This window comes from Dromiciops gliroides, chromosome 4, assembly GCF_019393635.1.
Source record: "Dromiciops gliroides isolate mDroGli1 chromosome 4, mDroGli1.pri, whole genome shotgun sequence".
Classification (NCBI taxonomy): domain Eukaryota; kingdom Metazoa; phylum Chordata; class Mammalia; order Microbiotheria; family Microbiotheriidae; genus Dromiciops; species Dromiciops gliroides.
The window spans coordinates 334,468,605-334,494,499 of record NC_057864.1 but is presented as its reverse complement, the minus strand read 5'-3'; the positions used below and the strand labels follow the sequence as shown (position 1 = coordinate 334,494,499).

Below are 25,895 nucleotides of genomic sequence, written 5' to 3'. Positions count from 1 at the left end.
TTTGGCCCATCTGCCTATACAGTTTTACTGGAGTGTGACTGCTGTACATGCTACAGCTTCTTGGAGCCACAGGGGAGGGCTGAGTGCCAGGTGGACACCAAAGTGGATGAGGAACCATGAAAAGGACTTGGCAAATCCTCATACAAGAGATGCTAGTCCTCCCTAAATACCCCACTCACCTTATAACTAAGTGCAGAATGAACCTGGCAGAATTGGGCACTGTTTCTAAGGCAAATAAGGGGGGAAAAGTAAAGCAATGAAAAGATGCAAAGGAAGAAAATGTCAGATCTTACCCACCTGGATATAAGCGTAGTAATTTTTAAAGTTTCTTTATTTAGTATTTTGTTTTTCCCCAATTACACATAAAAACAATTTTAACATCCATTTTTAAAACTTTGAGTTCCAAATTCTCTTCCTTCCTCCCCCCCCCCCGCACTTTGATAAGGCAAATAATTCGATATCGGTTATACATGTGTAGTCATTGTAGAAGAAAACAGACAAAAAAAAACCTCAAGGAAAACAAAGAAAGCAAAAAAAATTATACTTCAATTCATATTCAGACACCATAAGTTCTTTCTCTGGGGATAGATAGCATTTTTCATCATAAGTCCTTTAGAGTAGTCTTGGATCCTTGTATTGCTAAGAATAGCTAAGTCATTATCAGCTGATCACCTTACAATATTGTTGTTACTTTGGGTTTTTTTGGGGGGTCACTAATTTTTTTACTCCCTTTTATTTTTTTTAATTATAAAACATTTTTATTTATAGTTTTGAATTCCAAATTTTATCCCTTTTTCCTTCCCTCCATCTGTCCCTGAGGCAGCAAATAATCAGATATGGCTTATACATGTACAACTATGTAAAACATTATCATATTAGTCATTTTGTACAAGAAAACTTAGATAAAAGAAAAAAAAGAAAGTGAAAACAACATGCTTCACTCTGTGTTGAGCCAATATCAGTTCTTTCTTTGGAGGTGGATCGTATATTTCATCATTAGTCCTTTGGGATTGTCTTGGATAATTGCATTGCTGAGAATAGTTCATTCACAGCTCTTCATCAAACAATATTGCTGTCTCTGTGCACATTCTCTTGGTTCTGCTCACTTCACTATACATCAGATTGCTATTACTTTATACACTGTACATTTCACTTTGCATCAGCTCATGAAAGTCTTTTCAGGTTTTTCTGAGAGCATTACTTCATCTGAAAACTGTCCATATCTTTTGATCATTTATCAATTGAGGAATGGCTCTTATTTTTATATATTTGACTCAGTTCTCTATATGTTTGAGAAATGAAGCCTTTATCAGAGAAACTTGCTTCAATTTTTTTTTTTCATAGTTACTATTGGGAGTATTTTCCACCTTCCTATTCCCCTCCCCTCTTCACTCTCCCTTCACCCTGTCCCTTGTCAAAAGTTTTTTGCTTCTGACTACCCCTTCCCTCAATCTACCTTCCCTTGTATTACTCACCTCATACACTCTTATCCCCTTACCCTCTTATTTTCCTGCAGGATAAGATAGATTTCTATACCCAATTGCATATGTTATTCTCTCTTTGAGCCAATTCTGATGAGTAAGGTTCACATCACCTTCCTCCTCTTCCTCTCCACTGTTTTAACTATTTTTTTCCTTTTTTTAAAGTGAAATAATTTACCCCATTCTACCTCTCACTTTTCCTTTCTCCCAATGCATTTCTCTCTCTCCCCTTAATATTTTTTGTTTTGTTCTGGGTTTTTGTGGGTCAATGAGGGTTAAGTGACTTGCCCAGGGTCACACAGCTAGTAAATGTCAAGTATCTGAATCTGGATTTGAACTCAGGTCCTCCTGAATCCAGGGCCGGTGCTTTACTAGCTGTGCCACCTAGCTGCCCCCCTCCCCTTAATGTTTTTTTAGATATCATCCCTTCATATTCAACTTATACCTGTGCCCTCTGTCTATATATACTCCTTCCAACTGCCCTGACAATGGGAAAGTTCTTATGAGTTACAAGTATCATCTTCCCATGAAGGAATGTAAACAGTTGAACCTTTTAAAATCCCTCATGATTTCTTTTTCCTATTTACTTTTTTATGCTTCTCTTGAGTCTTGTATTTGAAAGTTAAATTTTCTATTCAGCTCTGGTCTTTTCATTAAGAATGCCTGAGGGGCAGCTAGGTGGTGCAGTGGATAGAGCACTGGCCCTGGAGTCAGGAGTACCTGAGTTCAAATCCAGCCTCAGACACTTAACACTTACTAGCTGTGTGACAATGGGCAAGTCACTTAACCCCAATTGCCTCACCAAAAAAGAAGAATGCCTGAAAGAGGGGGCAGCTAGGTGGCACAGTGGATAGAGCCAGTGGCCCTGGAGTCAGGAGGACCTGAGTTCACATCTGGCCTTAGACACTTGACACTCACTAGCTGTGTGACCCTGGGCAAGTCACTTAACCTCAATTGTCCTGCCCCCCCCCCAAAAAAAAGAATGCCTGAAAGTCCTATTTTTCAATGAATGCCCACTTTTCCCCTGAAGGATTATGCTCAATTTTGCTATATAAGTGATTCTTGGTTGTAATCCCAGTTCCTTTGCCCTCTGGAATATCATATTCCAAGCCCACTGATCCTTTTATGTAGAAGATACTAAACCTTGTGTGATCCTGACTGTGGCTCCATGATACTTGATTTGTTTTTTCTGCTTGCAATATTTTCTCCTTGATCTGGGACCTCTGGAATTTGGCTATAATATTCCTGGGACTTTTCATTTTGGGATCTCTTTCAGGAGGTGATTGGGTGGACTCTTTCAATTTCTATTATACCCTCTTGTTCTAGAATATCAGGGCAGCTTTCCTTGATAATTTCTTTTTTTTGTGTGGGCAATGAGGGTCAAGTAACTTGCCCGGGGTCACACAGCTAGTAAGAGTCAAGTATTTGAGGCCGGATCTGAACTCAGGTCCTCCTGAATCCAGGGCCAGTGCTTTATCCACTGCACTACCTAGCTGTCCCTCCTTGATAATTTCTTGAAAAATTATGTCTAGGCTCTTTTTTTTATCATGGCTTTTAGGCAGTCCAGTAATTTTAAAATTATCTCTCCTGGATCTATTTTCCAGGATAGTTGTTTTTCCAATGAGATATTTTGTATTGTCTTCTATTTTTTCTTTCTTATGGTTTTGTTTTATTGTTTCTAGGTTACTCATAAAATTATTAGCTTCCATTTGCTCAATTCTAAATTTTAAGGAATTATTTTCTTCAATGAGCTTTTGTACCTCCTTTTCCATTTGGCCAATTCTACTTTTTAAGAAGTTTTTTTTTCTTCAGTGAATTTTTGTGCCTTTTTCCATTTGGCCAATCCACCTTTTCAAGTCATTCTTCTCCTCACTGGCTTTTTGTACCTCTTTTACCATTTGGTCTAGTCTGTTTTTTTAAGGTGTTACTTTCCTCAGTATTTTTTTTTTGCATGTTTTCTTTACCAAGCTGTTGACATTTTTTCTTGCATCACTCTCATTTCTCTTCCCAATTTTTCCTGTACCTCTCTTACTTTATTTTCAAAGTCTTTTTTGAACTCTTCTGTGGCCTGAGACCAATTCATATTTTTCTTGGGGGCTTTGCATGTAGAAGTTTTAACTTTATATCTCCTTATTAGGGTATGTTTTGATCTTCCTTGTCACCACAGTAACTTTCTATGGTCAGAATGTGTTCTATTTGCTCATTTTCCAGTTTATTTCTTTACTTTTAACTCTTTGTTAAAGTGGGGGCACTGCTTCCAGGGTGGAGAGTGCACTGTCCCAAGCTTCAGGGATTTTGTGCAGCTGTTTTCAGAGCTACTTCTAGAGACCTGTAAGTTTTCATTTCTTTCAAAGTTGTATGATCTAAGGAGAGGTTTGTTTGCTACTCTCCTGGTCTGTGCTCTGGTTTATGAGAGACCACAAGCCCTCTTTTCTTCCCTGGAACTGTGATGAGGGTTCCAGCTCCACTGAAGCTGCAAGCTCTGGTGTGCTAGTGCTTCTCCCAGCCCTGGGATTGCCCCCAGGACTGCAACCTGGACCTGAATATGGGCAAAACAACAGAGTCCTGCCTTAGTGCCAGGAAAGAGATTCCTGTAATCTCCTTCTTACTAGTTGTTCAACCCCCTTACCATGTGTAGACTGAGAGTTCCAGAAGCAGTTGCTGCTGCTGCTGCTAATTCAGTAGTTCCCAAGACTTACTTGTGGTTTTCTGGTACCTGGTCTATGCTGGCATGGCCTACATTGGACTGTACTCCACTCTCACCTTGGTATTAGAGACCTTTCCTGCCAACCTTCTAAGTTGTCTTTGGCTAGAAAATGTTTTACTCTGTCCTTTTGTGTGTTCCACAGCAACAAGAATTGTCTTATTGCATTATTTAAAGGGATTTGGAGGGATATGGGGGAGAGCTCAGGTGAGTTGCTGCCTTTCCTCTGCTATCTTGGCTCCTCCCCCCTAGTAATTTTTTAAAATAAAAGTTTTTAAATTAAAATATTGAATTCTACATTGATGGATCATATATATATATATGTATATATATATGTTTTTGCTATCAGAGGAAATCAGGAAGGAACCACTGAATTTTATATTTGCATAAAATAGCATGGTGCTTGAATATAATTTTGAATTTCATCATTATGCTAAATCTAAATATATTTACAATTCACTGGCTATCAAAAGAGAGGCAGAATCATAAGACACTTTCATTGGTAGTGATCTTTGAGGAAAAAACACATTTAGGCTTGATGTTAGGAAATACTTCCTAATAATTAGAGCTGTCTGTGAGAGGAAAGGGGTGGCTACATAATAGGTATTGTGGGGACGAATTTTTAATTTTTAATTGGGGAGTGTTAGCTAAGTGGCTCACCAGCAATATTGGGGCAAGGAAGGAGACCTGCAGCCTCCTTCAAAACAGAATAGGATTTATTTTAACAAGAACGAACTTAAAAAAAAACCACGAACAGGATCAGTAGGATCAAGGGAAAGGAAATAAAATGGGGAAAGGGAATTTATACAACCTGAAGAAATACCACAGCCCAGGAATCATCTGAGAATACACAGCAGAGCTCCTGTTGCCTTCCAGCATCAAGCTAGAATGCCCAATTCTCCTCCCCCAATCCCAGAAACCCCCACACAGCCCCAGCCAATGGGATGGCCGCTCTGACAGTCACATGACTGTCCTCACTAGGCTTCCAATCATTATCATTTTGCCAGGTCCATGTAGGCATCGGAGAGTGGTTATGACATGAGGTGCCAGCACCATGGCAACGGCTACAACCAGTAGGTGGAGCACCATGCGGTTTGCGGAGCCTCAGGCCAGTGTGGGCCGAGGTATAAAAACCTCAAATAACAATTAATTCTTTACAGTATGATATAGTGGGGATTCCTTTTTGGGTATGAATTGGAATATATGGTCAATAAGATATATATATATATATTCTGATGCTTATGCTAATGGTATCCAAAAATTGTTGTATTGAATCAATTTGCAGTAGGAATTCAGCCCTGGTTGATATAAAATTTGATGTTTTGAGTCACCTGTCCCAACCATCCCAGAAAGAATCTCAGAGATGATCTTGTCCAACCTCCTGACTTGCATAATGATAGAATCTTAGAATTAGAAACACAAATCTCTTCTACAACATTTGAGTCAAAGGACCACCCAGCTTCTCCTTAAAGTCCCCAATGATAATAGACTCACTATTTCCCTAAGTTGCCCATTCCATTTTGGGACAATTCTAATTATTAGTTAGAAATGAACTGAAATCTCAACATAAGATGTTATATAGCTTCTTTGCAACTTCCTTCCTAGCCACTCCCTTTGGGGCCCAAACAAAACAAGTCTAATTCAGCTATCACATAACCCTTTCAGGATTTAAAGGCAGTGATTGTTTTGTCCCAAATGCAGGCAAAGCATCCCCAGGCCTTTCAAAGTATATTCACAATATATCGTTTTGAGGCTCAGTATTCTGATTGTCTTCCTTTGGACATGTTCCAATTTGCCCATGTCTTTCAAAAAATATGGTGCTCCAAACTGAGCATATGATTGTAGTGATATACAGATGAAGAAACAGAGGCTCAGATAGATCAAATGACCAGGTTTTGCAAGTGTAATTAAGGGCAAAGGCAATGTAAAATGGCTCCCAGATTATGTTGGGAATACCTGAAAAATAATATTTCAAAGATAACTCAAATTATGTCCATTGACAAGTATTTATTTGGAGGCTACCACATTCCAGGCACTGTGCTAGGTAGAGGGGAAACAAAGAAAAAAATCTAATAGTTAAACTGCTTTCAAGTAGTTTATATTCTATTGCAGAGACATATAAAAATAGAAACATATACAAAATCATTGCAAGATAAGTGAGCAAGGTGACATTGGGTGGAAAGATCAGGAACGGTCTTATTGTGTTTGAGCTCTGAGGAAGCTAAGGAGTCCAAGGTGGAGTAAGGAAGGACATTTCAATCATGGGGTGGCAGATTTTGGGGAGCCTCTACAAAGATACAGAGAAACAGTCAATGTCATAAACTTACAGCTAAAAAAGATATTGGAGGCTAATGAGTCTATCTCTTCTCCCTGTACAAATGAGCAAACTGAAGCTGGGAGAGGTTCAGTCGTTTGCCCAGAATCACACAGTGAATTTTGGAGGGAGGAATTGAATTCAAGTTTTTCTGACTTTAAACCTAGCATTATCTCCACTTTACTACTTTGTTACACGTGATGAACGACAAGAAAGCCAGTTTGTCTGGACCACAGAATGAGTAAAGGAGAGTAATTTATCATAAACCTGAAAAGGAAATCCATCCAAGTTGGATGGAAGGAGAATTCAAGCACAAAATACCAGAGGCATTTCTACTCAGATCCATTAATAACAGCTCCAGGAACATTATTCAAACATGAGTCTTTATAATTAGTGAAGACCCAGAAAGCAGCTTGAACTGAAAACGGGTTTACATTTCACCTCAATTCTGAGTCAATACTTCACAAAAATTGCTGTAAAATTTTAAAAGAAGAGGCTGGGGGTGAGCTCCCTTTGATGCAGTCAGTTTACATAAGCCTTTCAAGGGTTGGGTCTTTCCAATTGCATTTTCAGGCACTTACAAGGCTTATTTGTGAGCTCTCTGGGAGTTTCCTAAGAGAAGTCTTCAGCTGAACCCATCAAGTTTAATATCCTCTGAGAAGGCCCTGCACTGTGGGAGAATTAGTTCACTGCCCCTTCAGGTGCTGTTTATTGTCAAAATTTGGGGGTGAGGAGGGAGGCAGGGTACTGTATATACAATGAAACTTTGTAAAGGGGGATCTCTGAGAGACCTGGATGCAATTTAGAGTGCACCTCTTGTCCTTTGGGTCCTTTGTTAGTCGGAAAAACTACATTTCTGCTAAATTAGTTTGTGTGCCTTCGGGGCAGGCTTTGGAAACAGGGTATTATTGTTGGATATAAATGGGTTCATCTAAGAGATGATGGCTTAGCCCATGGATAAGCACTTACTTTTCCAAGAAATCCAGTTCCTCCTTTTTCTTTCTTTATAAGGTAAATGTCTAGAAAAATTTCCCCTTCCTCCTTTTCCTACCTCTTTATCTGAATCAGCGTGTTTTTCTTATTCTTGCCTCCATATTGATCTTAGGCATGCAACACACCAAAAGAATAGATTTTTTTTTTCCAAGAAATAAAATCCTAAGCTTGGTACAGTCTCAGCTATACTGTCTACTTGAAGTTTTATATTACTAAAGGAACTTTTTCAGAACACATTCTTCCCCCCCCCCACCACCATGGAGGTGTTGAAGTGAATTTCATAAGTTCTTGTTAAGAATATAAAGTTATGGGGCAGCTAGGTGGTGCAGTGGATAAAGCACCAGCCCTGGATTCAGGAGGACCTGAGTTCAAATCCACCCTCAGACACTTGACACTAGCTGTGTGACCCTGGCCAAGTCACTTAACCCTCATTGCCCTGCAAAACCAAAAACATGAATATAAAGTTGTTAACTTTACTGTTCCAAATTTTTTTCTTGGTCTTAGAAGAGCTACTGAAGGTTGAGTGAAAACAATGAATGAATCTTTGTGCCCTCTGTAAATATTTCTTGTCATTTTTTTCCCTTTTTACTCTGAAAATGTGCACTGCTACATTTTTTTCATGTGTTTGCTTTCCCTGAGTTACTTATATCAAGTTACATATATTTTGTGGAATGCCTTTAATCTTACCTTAATGTACTTCTCCAGGGTTTTTTGTTTTTTGCTGTTCTATGCAAAAGTTAGCCTCATGCATTCATTTTATTTATTGATTTACAGTATCAGGTTTCTACTACATCTTTCCTTCCAAAGGCTTACATCAGTGCCATACAATGAACCTTTTAAATTGAAGGAGGAAGCACCCTGCAAAAATTATGAAGGGTAGGTGGAAAGAGTAAGGAGTTGGGGACAGCAATGAAAGGAAATGAAAAAAGAAAATGGCCATGTTCAGGCCATCAGAGTGAAATAAGTAGTACCATGTTTAGCAGGGTGCACTGGGAAGACCATTGGACTAGGAGTCAGAATCTCTGTTTCATGTACATGTAGGAGGCCCTCGTTTATGTGACTGCTCTGTCCTGGACTTCTTTGTCTATGCCCTTTCTCTGTAAAGCTCCTCAGTTTCCATGCATTTAATTATGATCTCTATCCTGATGGTTCCTATTTGTGTGTATACACACACACACACACACACACACACATATACATAAACAGATATATGTATACGTGAGTATATATATATATGTATTGTTGTTGTTCAGTTACTTCAGTTGTGTCCAATTCTTTATGACCCCATTTGGGATTTCCTTAGCAGATACTGGAGTGATTTGCCATGTCCTTCTCCAGCTCATTTTACAGATGAGAAAACAGGCAAACAAAATTAAGTGATTTGCCCAGGGTCACATAGCTAGTAAGTGTCTGAGGCCAGATTTGAACTCAGGAAGATGAGTCATCCTGCTTCTAGGCCCAGTGCCCTATCCACTGTGCCACCTAGCTGCTGTATATGTATATATACACATAATACATGTGTGTGTATATATATATATATATATATATATACACGTATGTATAGATGTATTATATATGTATACCATGAGCTCCTTTACTTTAACCCAGGTTTGTGACCTCAGAATCATCCTCAATTCTTCACTATCACTCAGCTTTGCACTCGCTGCTCCATCCCATTGGTTAGCAAATCTTGTCAATTCTGTCTCCATATAATTTCTTGCATTTGTCATTTTTCAGTTCACGCAGCCATTGCCCTAGTTCAGGCTTTCTCAATTCCTCAGTATTCTCCCTCTCCAGTCCATGTTCTGCATTGCTGCCAAAATGATATTCCTAAAGCACATGTCTGACCATGTTACTTCTCAGCCTGAAAATCTTCAGTAGCTCCCTATCACCTAAAGCCCTATGCTATCTTATTTGAGCTTACCTTTGCAGACTTAGCAGAAACCACTGCCCATCATGCACTCTCTTTTCCAGCAAAACTGGTTTATTTGATCTTCCTCTCACACATTACAACTCTCATCTCCATTTTTGTATATCCTCCTCACCTCCCCAGTTTCCTTCAAAGCCCAGCTCAAACATTATCTCCTCAATGAGCCCTTTCCTGATTCCTGCTATCAAATTTGCTTTGACCTTCCTTTGTATATTTTTCATATGTAGTCTAACTTTTGGAGCTTAGCCAAAAAGTGTTTTAGAATTGAGTGAAGATAGACAGAATGAGGCCCATAGCCTTGTTCATGCTCCCTAAACTCCAAGAAGATTTTCTATTTTACCTGAGGGCTTGGGATGCTACCTTTGGAGGGAGTTGCAGGCCAGGTCTGACTCGGGCTGATCTGATAGGTCAGGTTCCAGATGGAATAAAATTGTAGACCATCTAGCAATGAACAAAAGGAGGTCTATTTAACCATGCTATGGAAAGACTATTCAGCAAGGATACAGCATAGATTCGGTTGAACACAGATTCCCAGGCCCGGTGGTGGCCATACTGATGCACCTGTCAAGCCTGAGGGAGGAACCCCAGGTTGTTTGGAGGGCTGACTTTTGAATCTAGGTTTACAGGAAGCTATGTCATTGCTTTATGCCTTAACCCCCCAGACCAATTAAGTCTTGAGAATGTTTTTAAAATCTTTTAAGGAAAAACTAGCCTGACCTGCATGAGGTACAGGGTGGGCCAAAAGTCACGAAGTCACAAAGGGGCTTCAATATTGAATAATTCTGTTATTTTTGTTTTTAATTTACAATACCATAGCATCGCATATAAGAAATTAATTTGTCTATATAGGAAATAAGGAAAAAATAAATTTCAAAAAGTTATTAAAACATCAGACTCCATGACTTTGGACCCACCCTATATATGTTGCTCCTATTACTGAGGGAACTTTGATCTTAAAGGGAAATTAAGGGTATTTCACCCTCAGGTAAAGTCTGAAATCTCCTTGGATCTTAGCATTGGGAAAGGGACCTACCTGCCGCCAGCCACACACATCTCCCATTGTTCCATTTCAAGCCTTTTTGGTAGAGTTCCCAAAGGGGGTTATATTAGAACATATAATGTTTTCTCCAACAGGAAGTATGTTGAGGGAAGAGACTGTTGAATTTTTTTCTTTACATCCTCAGCACCAAGGATGGTGCCTGGTGCATGGTAAGTACTTAATGAATAATGGGCACTTAATTAAATAACTGTTGATTGAAGGATGATTAAATGATTGACTATGCCCTTCTGGGGCACAGTTTCCTCATCTATAATATGAGGAGTTTGGACTTAGATTATCTCTAAAGGCAGTGGTGTGATGATAAATATTTATCAACTGGCTGGGGTGGGGGACACACTTTTAGGTTTAATCTGCATTATTACAATTTTCTCTATCACTTTCTTAAGTCTAAACAATCGACAGAACAATAAAGCAAACCCTTGATTTATAACAGTTGCTAAATGCCAAGGTGTAAATGCTTAAACTGAAAACTGGTTTGAGCTGACTCCAGCATACCCCTGTCTAAAGGTACTTTCTACAAGTATCAATCTATGAATTCTCAATAAGCAGCATCTTCTGATATCTCTCCTACAGGCTTATTTCCTATTAGTAATAGCTAATAATAATAATGATAATGAAGATGAAGATGATGATGATAACAATAATAGCATTCAGCAATTGGGTATCTGTCATGGCAATAACAGTCAGCTTAGGCCATTCTGCAGCATTTGAGGACAGAGAACTGAGTTTCCAGAGAGTAGATCTTCAAGGCGCTTATTGTGGCCTTTATATATATATATATATATATATATATATATATATATATATATATATATATATATATATATATTTGGGGGGGCAGGGCAATGGGGGTTAAGTGACTTGCCCAGGGTCACACAGCTAGTAAGTGTCAAGTGTCTGAGGCCAGATTTGAACTCAGGAACTCCTGAATCCAGGGCCGGTGCTTTATCCACTGTGCCACCTAGCTGCCCCATGGCCTTTACATTATAAACTCTGAAGCAGCTGCTCACCAGTGATATAATCTCAGAATCTAACCCAAGTTTCTTAAGTGAATAATTATGACTCTTAGGGCTACTGAACATATCCCTGCTCTGCGACCTCTTACATTTCTCATTTCCAGTTTGTTCCCACTTCACCATTAAAATAAAGTGATCTTCATAATCTTAGCAAATTCATGCAAGCAGTTTGTTTTTTCACTTCAAAAATCTTTTATTTCATTCATCTGGGTACCCCTTCTACTGACACTGTTCTCCATGAGAGTTGAGGATCTTCCTGAGTTTCTGTGACCTAAGAATAAATTACTTGTGGACCAAGGTTCTGGTTTTGACTCTCTAATTTGTTGTTCTTAAAAAAATGAACTGCTTTACTCTAATATATTGTTGGTGCAGTTGTGAATTGGCCAACCACTCAGGGAAAAAAATAGAACTCTGCTAGAATCATAGATATAGAATGAGAAGGGACCTAAGAGGCTACCTAGTTGTTGTTCAGTTGTTTCAGTTGTGTCTGACTCTTTGTGATCCCATTTAGGGTTTTCTTGGCAAAGATACAACAGTAGTTTGCCATTCATTTTACAGAGGAAGAAACTGAGGTAAATGGAGCTAAAAGTGACTTGCCCCATATAGTGTCTGAGGCCAGATTTGAACTCAGGAAGATGAGTCATCTGACACTAGGCCCAGAACTCTATCTTCTGTACCACTTAACTGCCCAAGAGGTGATCTGGTACAACTCCCTAACTTGATAAATTACAAAACTGAAGCCCAGGAAGATTAAGTGACTTACTCAAGGTGACACAGGTAGTAAGCATAAGAGTCAGGATTTGAACCCAATTCCTCTAACTCCGAAGACTCTTCCCACTGTACCATGCTCAAAAACTGACGAAGCCTTTTGACTCCTTTTGTTGTTCAGGTGTTTCAGTTTTGTCCAACTTGGCATGGCTCCATTTGGGGTTTTCTTGGCAAAGATACTGGAATGATTTGCCATTTTCTTCTCCAGCTCATTTAACAGCTGAGGAAACAGAAACAAATGGGGTTAAGTGACTTTCCCAGGATCACTTAGTGAGTTACTGAAGTCAGATTTGAACTAAGGAAGATGAGTCTACCCGCATTTTATCCACTGTGCCACCAAGCTGCCCTTTTAGTTATTTATCCCAAGAAAGTCAAAGACAGAGGGAAAGGTACTATGTATACCAAATTATGTGCAAGAGCAGTTTCTACAGGATAGTAAAAACTAGAAATAAAAGAGCTGCTCTTTGTGGTGACAAAAAATTGGAAATTGAGGGGATGTCCAACAATTGGGGAATGACTAAACAAGTTTTAGCATATGAATGTAATGGAATACTATTGTACTATAAGAAATAATGAGCAGGCAGATTTCAGAAAAACTCAGAAAGACTTACATGAACTGATGTTGAGTGAAGTGAGCAGAACCAAGAGAACATTATACATAGTAGCAGCAGCATTGTGTGATGAACAACTGTGATAGACTCTTCTCAGCAATACAATGATCCAAGACAATTCCAAAGGACTCATGGTAGAAAATGCTCTCCACATGCAGAAAAAAGAACTGTGGAATCTGAATGCAGATTGAACCATACTGCTTCTACTTTATTGTTGTTGTTGTTTTTCTATTTTGAGGTTTTTCCCTTTTGTTCTGATTCTTCTTTCACAACATGACTAATACAGAAATATGTTTAATGTAATTGTACATATATAACTATATCAGATTGTTTTCTGCCTTGGGGAAGGGGGAGAGAAGGAAGGGAGGGAGAAAAATTTAGAACTCAAAATCTTATAAAAACAAATGTTAAAAACTATCTTTACATGTAACTGGAAAACAATAAAATACTTTTAAGATAAAAAAGAAATAAAAGAGCTGTTCACTAATTGGGGCATGGTCAAAATAATGTGATACAAGAATATAATGAATAAAATGATCACTTTGATGTCATATTATAAATGACAAGTGTAATACTCAGTCAAACTTGGGATAACTTGTATATGTAGATAGTTCAGTGGATAGAGCGATGGTCCTGAGTCTGGAGGACCCGAGTTTGAATCTGGCCTTAGACACCATGTGTGTTTGTGTGTGTGTATATGTGTGTATATATGTATGGGTGTATATGTATATATCATAAAGTTCATAAGCAGCACTTTTGTGATAGCAAAAGACTGGGGGGAAATGGATGCACAGAGATTGGGAAATTACTTAATATATTTCGGTAGATGATTATAATGCAATACTATTACCTTAGTAGAAAAGGTAAATGTAAGGAATTTAGAAAAACATGAGAAGGCTTACAAACTGATGCACAGTGAAGTATATAGAACCAGGAAAATAACACATGCACAAGTTATTAAAATATATATACAGAAAATAACAATAAATGCCGACTGAAATCAGACTAATTGCAATGAAGAATCTTAGTCTCAGACATCAAGTGATAAAACACACTTCCTTATTCTTCATAGAGAGAGATGGGATACTATGGGAATAGAATGTCACATACAGACACAGTTGTTTTTTTCTGCTTGTTTTGCTTACCTGTTTTCTTTAGCACCATATGGGGCCAAAGTGGGAGAGGGAGAATGATGGTGATGTCAGTAGACCAAGAAATGACCATAATGTAAAAAGTAAATGGCTCCAATTAAACTTTAAAAATAAATGAATGAAGCTAACATTTTAAAAAATTAATCACCTTTTTGAAGAACCTATAAAAATATATTCTTTTCAAAGAAAACTAATGAAGGTACTTAACTTGCATTTTATGATGAATAGCAATGTGGAACAATGGATAGAGAAAGTCAACCTTAACCACAGGAAAAATGGAATTCAATTATTGTCAGACATATACTGGCTATGTAACCATGGTCAAGTTGATTAACTTCTCAGTTCCCCATGCAGTGCTCTAAGACCAAAAATTATGGACCTGAATTGGTAGAGGAAATTTCTCTGCCAGGGTTCCCAACAGCAATTAAATCACAGGGCTGGAAAATGTTATATACGTACATACATACATACATACATACATACATACATACATACATACACACAGACACACAGACACACAGACATATAGATATATAGATATATGTGTGTATATATGCACATATATATTTTATACCAATTGAAATATATGATCTTTCCCCAGTTCCCACCCCAACTAAATTGCCAGGACTACTAGCCTTCTTTGAACTTCTGTTTGTTTCTCACTAAGGCATCTTTGGCCTGTCATTGGATGGCTTAGATTAGTTATATATTTTCTTCTATAATTTTTGATACCTCAATTTCCTTGAAATTGAGTATTTCACTTGGCTATTAAAAAAATTCAGGTAGAAACCCAAGAAAAATTTCTTGAATGAGGTTGTCACATTTTGATGGTTTATGAAACCATGCTCTGGGCTTAAAATATATGCCACTTGTCTTCAGGTATTTTGAATGTTCTATAGTTGATTTAAAAATGCCCCCAGAACAACTGAATAGTAAGTAATGTTTTAAAGTCGCTATGATTGTTTCTAAGGCCTGGCTCTATAGCTTTGAACATAGCATCAAAGCACAAATCATCCATATCAGGACATATTTTGCCCCAAATGTTTCCATTCTTGTCACAAATAATAAATTTAAAAGGCTTTTTAAAATGCTTGGTTTCTCTAAATGCCACAACCTTATTTCCCCTGTGATGGTGTATGACAGTCTCTGTGATCCCCATACCAACTATTATTTCCTTTGTGTGGTCCTCTTAAAAATGCAGCAGAAGAATTTATAAATATAAACAGCAAAAGAACCTTCTCTTCCCCAAGAATTCCCCATCCAATTTCTCAGAATTTTCAATCTGGAGACCATTAATCTGGACAATCTTAACTGCCACCAGGATATAAAGGTTAAGCAGGGCTTATAGCAGATTTCTGGATCAGTCACAACCCTGACCTATCAAGGTAAACAAGTATAGAAAGAAAATACAAAATGCATTTCCTTGAACTAAAGAAATGGTTAAACTTTTTAGCCATTTAGCTTTCATTTGATGCTCAGTGAATACATTGTTGGCAATGGAATATTTTGGAAAAAAATGCCTTATAAATATTTCAATCATCTTTATATATTCATTAAGCTAGTGAGGTGTCTTGTTTTCATGAATTTATAACAACAATAGAAGTAGTAGTAATAATAATCATTTGCATTTAAATAATTTCTTTCCCCCCCAGGGAACTGAGAGTACTTTAGTGTATCAATTAATGCTCCTTGGCTGTATCATTATCCTGTTTCTGTTATTATTCCATCTTTTTAATGTACTGTTTGCTGTTTTTGTTTTTCAGTCCCATGTCAATTGCTTTTCTGAATACCATTAGATATTACATTTGCCTCCAAATAAAAAAACATTTCCCCTCATGGAGGACAGAAACCTTTTAGTGATTATAGGATAAAAGGATATGGCGTTTTTTTCTTCTCTTTGAGAGTGATTTTATCCATACCATTATTTAAGTAAATTTTATTCAAAAGATATCCATCAACTGAAGTTGAGCATGTTATAATGAATAGACATCAAGTCTTTAAGCCAGGAAGTTGTTGCCTTTGAGTCGTTTTAGTTATGTCTGATTCTCCATGAGCCCATTTGGGGTTTTCTTGACAAAGACACTGGAGTGGTTGACCATTTCCTTCTCCAGCTCATTTTACAGATGAGGAAACTGAGGCAAATAGAGTTAAGTGACTTGTCCAGGGTCACACAGCTAATGTTGGAGGCTAGATTTTAACTCATGTCCTCCTAACTCCAGGGCTGGAGCTCTATCCACTGTGCCACCTAGGTGCTCTAAGCCAGGAATACCTGGGGCCAATTCCTGCCTCTAATGTACACTGGCTATGGAGAAATAATTGATCCTTTCCTTTCCCCAGGCAACTGTCATATGTAAGTTGCTGATCTGCATTGGTAGAGGGAGTTTCCTACACTAAAGGAATCAAAGTTCCAGACTCCTTCTCACCCCAATTTGTTGTTGTTCAATCATTTCAGTTGTATCTGACTCTTTGTGACCCCATTTATTGTTTTCCTGACAGAGATACTGGAGTGGTTTGCCACTTCCTCCTCCAGATCATTTTACAGATGAGGAAACTGAGGTTAACAGGATTAAATGATAAGTCTTTATAGCTAATAAATGTCTGAGGCCAGATTTGAACTCACAAAGATGAGACTTCCTGACTCCAGGCCCACTATTCTACTCATTGTACCACCTAGCTGCGACCCATCCCATATTAATCATCCAGTTTTCCAGGATTAGTTGTTCTTTCTTGCAAGTCAGGATATAATCTTCTAAATTTCTTCTTCCATAAGATTAAAGTATCTTTCAAACCCTTGTGGTTTAAAAGAATTAAAGCACATTTAAAGAATGATATATGTGATGATTCTCACTTTCACTTTTCAGAAACGCCATTCCTTTCCCAGCCAAACGAAAAAAAAAAATTGATACAACTCCATGTTTCAGAAAAGTGTACACTAATGAGAAAATTCAATAGTATGCTTCTTGAATGTTGAAACTACTTATTATTTCTATGTTCTAACTCCAAGCATGGTGCCTGGCATGTAATAGGTACTTAGTGAGTGTTTGTTGATGAATGAATGAATGAAGAAATGAATGAAGAAAGGTGATTTTAATGTTAAGAGCTTGAAAAGCTTTCTATCTAAAAATAAATGGTTGTCATCTTCCTCTTCCCCTAGGAGGTACTAGAAGGGCCTGGAGTGAAGCAGAGTTGTGCAAAATTACCTTGTATTTCATTCCAGCCATTTTGAGCAACCTACCCAAAATAGAGATTAGGTATATTAAGGGAAAGTGGTTCCTTCGCAGGAATGTAGGTTCAGACTAGGATACATTCAGTAAAGGATGGTCTATTCTTGTCTAGAGCTATTCTGGAAGGCTCATTTGGCGCTGCCTAAGGTTCCTTGGGAAGCACAAGAATCTTTTCTCAGACACCCATTTTCAGATTGTGTGTATACATTTTCCCCAACCTCTCAGCTCCATCTTCTATTCTTAGTGCCTATTCCTGCCTTCATATCTGACTTTATCCACCTTTAACACAATTCCCCTGGACCCAATCACTTCTAATGATTTCCTTTTCACAATTTTGAAATAGTTTTCTGAAAGATTAAAACAAATTCAAGTATTTATCAATCATTTCCTCTATCCAAGACACTGGGCTAGGTGCTGGGAACACAATGATGAAAAATGACACAGCCCACACCCTCAAGGGTGCTACATGTGTAGCACTGTATCTGAATATTTCCCCAGTGTAGCATTCACAAGTTTGTAGGCCGGGTCCTTTTAGGGGTGACTACTCCCAGGTTCAAGGGCATTTTGTGAAATCATACTCCACCAACTATAGTTCACAAGTCTTATGGGTGCACATACCTTTAATGGTCAGTCAGTAGACATAGCTTAAAGCAAAATGATTGACTAAGATGGCTTAGTAAGAACAGTAGCTACAAAATATTATTTCTCTGAAGTTGGAGCATGTTTCCCCACAAATACACACAAGTTTCAGGAGGAAGAGTAGGTACAAACTTAAACTAGTAATGGGACACAAATGTAGGGAACACATGACCAAGACAATTCATACCTTCGTTACTACAGGATCTCATCTTGTGGAGTCCTCACACTGATCTGTAATAGATCCATTCAGATGACCTCTCTGTGTCTGATCTTCTCCATACTTCTTTCTTGGGTCCATAGTTGGCTCTTTTCTCTACTGCCAGAGTTCATACTCCTGGAGGCCATTTTTAAAAAACTTTTTCCATAGATGGCAGATATAGTTTTTTAAAGGCCATTGTGGTCTTGGCCAATTTTTGCCAGTCAAAGGCCAGCTGTCCTTCTAATACCTTCAGAGAAACTTCATATTTTGTGAAGAAATAACAAGGTATAGATATGTCTTTGCAATGTATTTTTATATTATCACCGCCTTAGTTCTGTTGTTTATCTTGCTTTCTGTGATTAAATCAGTTGGTGGGAGGGAGATGAACTATACACAGCTAACTATTACACAAATTATATTTAAATACACAAATGGATCTATTAACTCACTGATGTCAATATTCCTTCCCACAAGGCAGATGGCAGCTCAATTATGTCTGCCTAACTAGTGTACTTCTTGTCCATATCCTCTAATACATTATACAGGGTTAACTGTTACAAGGTTATCAAAGGAGTTCTAGCCAATGTACTCTAGATGTTCCCTGACTTCTTTTTACTTCTGCCCTCTTGTTGCCTTCCATTTACTTTGTTCGTAAATGGCATTTGCACGAAGCCTCCCTCGTTTACATGTAAGATCCTTGAGGGCAAGGATGATTTTTCCATTCCTCTGTATCCTCAGCACTTAAAAGGGTGTCTGGCACATAATTAGTCTTTAATAAATGCTTGTTGATTGAATGAATGACTGATGTTATGCAGATACCAGGAATGCACATGGGCTCTCCATCAGTGATCACTTCTTCACTCTTGCCATGTGCTAGCTCATATTTTTTTCTGATCATATATTTCTTTGATGACTCCCCTAAGTCCAGTTCTCTTTGTAGTTCTTGTCTGAAATGTATCGCAGCTGCTCACATCCATCATGGATGCTTCCATCACCCTCTGAGTGATACTTCCTTTTAACTAGATACTTCCTTTTAACCTGCAGCAATACAAGAATACCAATAGAATACTGAAATTAAAAATCTGAACCTTTGTTTTAGTGAGAACATTTGATCAAGAATTTTCTAAAATCATGAAATATGTTAGTAAAGATAAACAAGTAGGCCAGGTAGGTCAATGTAGGCCAAGAAATTCAAGGAGGGAGGGATGATTCCTAGCTGGGGGAACCAAGGAAGGCATGAAGAAGGAGGGGACCCCTTAGCTGTACTAAAAAGAAGATCAGTGTTAGTGGTTAGAGAAGGTGGGGGAGGAGGGGAGACTAAGTTCCAGGCATAGGGAACAGTGTATACAATGATTTAGAAGCATCACTCATTTAGTCTCCAAACATTTATTACATGCTTCCTCTGTGCCAAGAGCTGTGCTAAGAACTGGAGAAACAATGACAACAAACAAAAGACAACTGAGGTGGGGGTCGATGATATCTTTGGGGAGGAGGGCAAGTTCAAAGGACAGCATCCTGTTAGTAAATGAAGAGACAGCTGCCCTAGGCACTCTCCTTAAAGGGAAGTTCTAAGACACTCTCATCCTCCAATCAAAGAAAAGGGCATCAGGGACAGAAGGTACTCTTTGGATATGAGTTCCAGAGCTGAGGTGGTCTTCCAGGATGAAGAGGTGTAAAGGGCAGAATAAGACTGGAAAACAGCAAAGAGTTCAGTATGATTAGAGAACTGAATGCATGAAAGGGACTAATGTGAATTAGAGCTTAAAAAAAGGTAATTTAGAGGCAGATTGCTGAGGGGTTCTAATTATCTGATCAGAAGATGCTGAAATTTTATGAGCAGGGGAATGACATGGTCAGATCTGTGCATTAAAAACACAGATAGATTTACAGAATTTAAAACTCAAAGAAATCACCTATAGCATCGAGTCTAACGCCCTTGTTGTACACTAGAGAAACCTGAGACAGAATGAGGTGGTCACTTATTCACAGCTGTGCAGTTAATATGTTGCAAAGCTGGTGTTTGAACCCAATTCCTTGGACTCCAAATTCAGAACTTTTACACTGTGCTATGTTGTCTCTTCGGCAATTATATGAAGAATGTACTGACACAGGGAAACCAGTGAGGAGGCCATAGCAATAGGAAAGACTTGAGTACAAATAAAAGTGATAGAATGGTAGGAGGAGACCCAAAGGGGATACATGGGAGAGAGATTTCAAGAGGTGAATCAATAGGATTTGGCCATTGTTTGAATGGAGGTGAAAGTGAGAAAAAGCAATCAAAGGGAACTCTGAGGTTTTGAGCCTGGGTAACTTGGAGTTTACCCAGATAATGTCATCAACAAAAATGGAACAGTTAGGAGGTGGAGCAAGTTTTAGAGATAGATAATGAGTTAGTTGAGCTTGAGGTACTGTTATCACATCAAGGCAGAATATGGCAATGTCCAGCAGACAACTGGAAATATAGGACTGGAGAGAGGTAGAGGGGTGATAACATGGATGTGGGAGTCATCTACATGGGGAAAAGAACTCCCTGATGAGGAAACTCCTTTTACCAATGCAAATGGGTATGTTTTCTGCAATTTATAGTCAAAGCACTGAAAGTACTGAGGAGATAAGTGACTTATCCAGAGCCACGCTGCCAATATGTACCAGAGATGAGACTTGAACACAGGTCTTTCTAACTCTGATGTCATCTCTCAAGGAACTATACCACACCGCCTCTCATCTGAACAGAGATGAAAAGACTCAATAATAAGACTTGGGGGATGCCCAGCGAAAGAGGAGCCAGTCAAAGAAAGGGCCCATCAGATGGGTAGGAAGAGGAATAGCACAGAAGACTAGGAATGAGAAAATACCAAGAAGTTGTGATTAACAATGTCAAATGCTACAAATCTTTGTTCCTTCCCCCCCCCCATACACATACACATACACACATACCCCTTGCACAATAGACAACTCATAAAACATTTTCCCATCTGTTTCTCATCCTTTCCCTTGCTTTTCACTTAAAAACAAAAAAGCAAACAGAAACAAATAAAAGATATACAAGAAACAGCAGGGAGAGAGAATATCAAGCCCATAGTTTCTGACACTGCAATTACTTGCAGGTGCTGTTGCCAACCTCAAGTCAGTGAATTACTATAGTTCAGTCCTGTTACACCCATTTTTTCCCCTGGAATTTGGGCTATTACATATTTCATGAGTCTGCTTCTGGAGCTAGTACCTAATTTCTAGATTCTCCAGGGAAATCCTAACCCACTGAAATTTGTACATTTGTTAAAGTTTTGCAATTTGCCCATCTGTTTGAGTTGAAACAATAGGGCCTTATGTATGCTATGCCCAATTTATTTAGAACAGCTAAGACCAAAAAAAAAATTACATTTTTTAAAAAAAGAAAACAGGATTGACCAAAGCTTCTGCATGCTATCTCTAAGATAAATAGGATATTTGCATTATTTCTTCAGATAAGCAGTAAATGTTAATGTTTGGAATCCAGTACAGTTTAATAAATACTTACTGAGTGCCTACTATATGAAGCATAGTGTTAGATACTATGGGGGAAGGGGAGAAGGTAGAAGTGTTCAAGATGTCCTGTTGGGATTCAGTATCATCTTTTTTCTGAATTGTTCCTGTGCTATTGCTTTCTTGCATCCAATCTATTGGGAAAACACTCACCTATGTGGATATTTCCTGCAACAATGAAGATAGCATCTCATTTGTGAAGGCTCAGCCCAAATGTCTTTCATCCATGTTGTTGTTGTTCAGTCATTTGAATCGTGTCTCACACTCTGTGACCCCTTTTGGGGTTTTCTTGGCAAAGACACTGGAATGGTTTGCCATTTCCTTCTCCAGCTCATTTGACAGATGAGGAAACTGAGGCAAACAGGATTAAGTGACTTGCCTAGGGTCACACAACTAGTCTGAGGCTAGATTTCCACTCATGAAGATAAGTTTTCCTGACTTCAGGCCCTCATCCATGTCCTTCCACTATTTGCCATATGGGGATCTCATCCAATGTACTAGAAGCCATCTATTTATATTGAAAGAGTGACAATGGAATTCATGAATTGTCTATTAAGTTATCCCCCACTCTCCCAATGCGACGACCCATCTTTTCTTTTTTCTCGTCATAGATTTCTTTTATTATATAATTTGTACCACTTTCTCTATGTATTTCCTTGTTGACAAGTTGAAGCCTGCTCATTTACCTCTTCTCTATTGCTCTTTAAATCCTCCTCAACTATATTTCTTTGGAGTTTGTGTTCCATTAGTCTAAGTAATTCATGACTACTGAAGAAAAGTTATTAATTAATTAATTTTAAAACAATTATTAAAAGTTAAATATAGAGTCAGATTTTCCTCAAGCCTCAAGGCCAAGTTTTATTTGGGACATATTTGGTGTTTAACTTGTGGGGGACACATGGTTTGGCAGGAAACAGTTATATGAAAGTGAATCCATCTGATGTACTCCAGTAGAAGTTACTATTTCTGATCCCCAGTTTGTGAGTCTAGCAAGTCACTCAAGACAAAAAGTAGTCATTTGCATTTTATGAAGAAATTTATTCAATTATTTTCACAACCTATCTCCACCCAGCAATTCAGTTTTTTTTAATAAGCCCTTTTATTGTACATTTTTTTCTTTTTTCTTTTTCAGCTAGTCAGTTTTTAACAAAAAAACAAAGCCCAAACTAAACTATTTGACTGAGGCAACTGTTACAATCGATTCCACGCATGAACACAAAAGTTAATGCAGCTTCAGGGGCAGCTAGGTGGCGCAGTGGATAGAGCACCGGCCCTGGAGTCAGGAGGACCTGAGTTCAAATCCGGCCTCAGAAACTTAACCCTTACTAGCTGTGTGATCCTGGGCAAGTCACTTAACCCCAATTGCCTCACCAAAAAACAAACAAACAAACAAAAAACACCCCCCCCCAAAAAAAAGTTAATGCAGCTTCTAGAGATGCATAAATACAGATAAGGAAGGACTAAACAGAAAGACCCTGGCTCAGTAGCCAATTAACAGTGTGTGGCTGCCTAGCACTGTGTGGTTGACTAAAAAGGGGTTATATAAAAGTGAATTCTTAGAAAGACACAATCCCTATACATTTAAAGTCCGCAATCTAAAGAAATGTCACATTGATTCAAACTTATAGGGAGGTACTCAAGGCAGTAAAAAAGTGTGTGATTTTGTTCTTATTATACTCTACAGGGATTTCAAAACTTTTTTTCTACTCTTAAAAATAAAATTACCTCTCAATCTTGTTCAATTACTGCAAAAGTACACTCTTTTCTCAAATATTAAGTCTCATCAATCTTCTTTTGTTCAGACGGTAAAAGGACAGGGTTTCTGGAAAGGTGATGATAGAAATAGCTGCTTATGTCAAAGTTATATCAGCTACTTGGTTCTGCCGGGGAGCTAGGCGAGCCTATAACAAGTAAGTGGCTATTCCATCCTTCCCCCCAAACCCCTACCCTTTTTCTTTCTTCACTTCTGTGAAACCTGTCTTTTGTTTTACATTAGTTTTCAACTAGTGCTAGGAAATCTTGGCAATGTGACCTCTCCATGCCTAGCATGAGTAATCCAATGACTATGAGGGGAAACAAACCTATGATCTCATGTCTAGAATTCTTGATTTAGATTTGAAAGCTTTAGTAGTCATAATACATTTTTCTTATAATAATGTAGGAAGCTTATAACATTTGGTATTATCCAGCTTTGAGGCAAGGCTCTGACTGAAATTTCAAATTGATCACACTTAAGGTACATCATCTTCCCATCAAAAAGATTGTCCCAGGACTTGGTTCCAGAGACTAGAAATATAGTGAGTCTTAAACTCATAGAATGATAGCATTGTAGAGTTAGAACGGGAAGAAACCTTTTATAGGTCATCAGTTTTGACCTTTTCATCTAAGAGATGAGAAAATCGAGGTTCAGGGAGGTTATGACTTGACCAGGATAACATAGCTAAGCAACAGTCTTAGGCAGGATTTGAACCAAGTTCTTCCTGCCTTAGCCCTAGAAAGATATAAACAGTATATGATGGATTAACCTTAACTTTTCTTTCTTTGGTGGGGCAAGGAGGGTTAAGTGACTTGCCCAAGGTCACACAGCTAGTAAGTGTCAAGTGTCTGAGACTGGATTTGAACTCAGGTCCTCCTGAATCCAGGGCTGGTGCTTTATCCACTGTGCCACCTAGCTGTTCCCTAACCTTAACCTTTTATAGGCTTACCAAATAAAACCTATAAAAGACTTGCAACTGATTGAAAAAGAAAGAGATAAAGGTAACTAAAAAGATAAAGAGAGTGAGGGATGGTGAGACAGAGACATAGTGATGGCACAGACAATAGACCGAAGGCCTCAAGAATCATGAGTTCTAGGCTCACTACTGGTTCATACTGGTTTTGTGACTCTCAGCATGTCACTTAACCCCTCACTGTCCCCAGGCAACTGTTTAAGAGCATAAGTTGAAGAGCAGGTCCCTAGCTACATCAGTAGCGGAAGTTTCCTCAAAAAAATCCCAAAACATCACAGTTTTGAACAAAAAAAGAATCATTGTACTTCTGTGATGTTATGGGCAGGGATGGTGCTCTGGACCTGTAATTTCCACAGTGAAGGGAAGTCATAATGTGAAAATTCTTTCCACTAAGTTTGGCAACTTGTTCATAGCTTATGGTCTTAGAGGGTTGTCTGAGGCACTGAGAAGTTATGTGACTTACCGAGGGTCACATAGCCAATATGTGTCAAATGAGGACTTGAGGCCAGCATGTCCTTACTTCTAAACTGACCTTCTATCCACCATGCCACTATGCTTCTGTCATAAACACACACACACACACCTATTTTTCTTCATGCGAATTGCTCTGATATCCCTAAATCGGTATATTTGAATATATTCTTTTTTGGCATGAGGGGAAGTTCAAATGTCAAGCCTAGACTTTTGTCAAACAATGTGTTTTAGGGACCAACATATATAAGTTTCAGCCTTTCATAAAGCCAGTGGGTTTCTACTTAATTGTCTCTTCCTTTCCTCGCTTTCAAATTTCCATTCATCTTCTATTCATTTGCTACCTTTTTCAGTCTTGACAAAATTCACAAAAAGTCTTTGAAAAAATACTTTTTTCACTTCTTACAAAGTAATTTTGCTCTTCATTATGTCCGAATTTCTGCCAATAGATTGTGGGTTTGGGCTCAAGAAGTGGTCCAGGTAGAAAGTTCAAGGTCAAATGCATCCCTTATTCCTTTCTCATTTACCCCACCCCTTCCTCTAAAGTCCCAGACACTTCTAACCCATGACATTTGCATACCCTAAGCAAGGTTTGAAAAGTGCCTCCCACGTCTTAGAAAAATGTAACCTCTTCCATGTTACTGTCCACCAGAGGGTTGAGCCTTCACTGAATCACACATACATTTGGCTCATTGATCAATAAGCCAATCAACAAACATTTATCAGGTACTTATTCTGTGCTTGGTACTGTTTTCAAGGTACTTAAATTCTACCAGAGAAAACAAAATGTGTACATATATTCAAATACAAAATATATACAAAGTATTTTTTAAAGTGGTTGTTGTAGCTGCTGAGGGGGTCAGACAAGGTCTCATGCAGGAGGCAGCCCTTGACCTGAGCTATAAAGGAGTTAGGGATATTAAGAAGTGATGGTGGTGGTGGTGAGAATTAATGTATTCCAGGCAGAGGGACATTCCGTGTAAAGGTGCATAGATAGATGGTGGAGTTGTTTGTCCTTCTTTCTCCAAGAGGACCATGACATCAGGCTGACTTGCACTGAATTGCATTTAAGTAAGGGAAGGC

The 25,895-nt window shown here is 38.4% G+C and overlaps 1 protein-coding gene across 1 annotated transcript in view; it reads left to right on the top strand.

Annotated features, from left to right (window-relative positions):
- The window catches only part of BVES (blood vessel epicardial substance), a 136,399-nt gene that overhangs the window by 41,200 nt on the left and 69,304 nt on the right, over positions 1-25,895 (top strand). The window contains exons 5-6 of the mRNA XM_044002998.1: positions 3,752-3,757; positions 25,285-25,292. Coding sequence (XP_043858933.1) covers positions 3,752-3,757; positions 25,285-25,292 — 14 coding nt within the window. The remainder of the gene's footprint in view (positions 1-3,751; positions 3,758-25,284; positions 25,293-25,895) is intronic.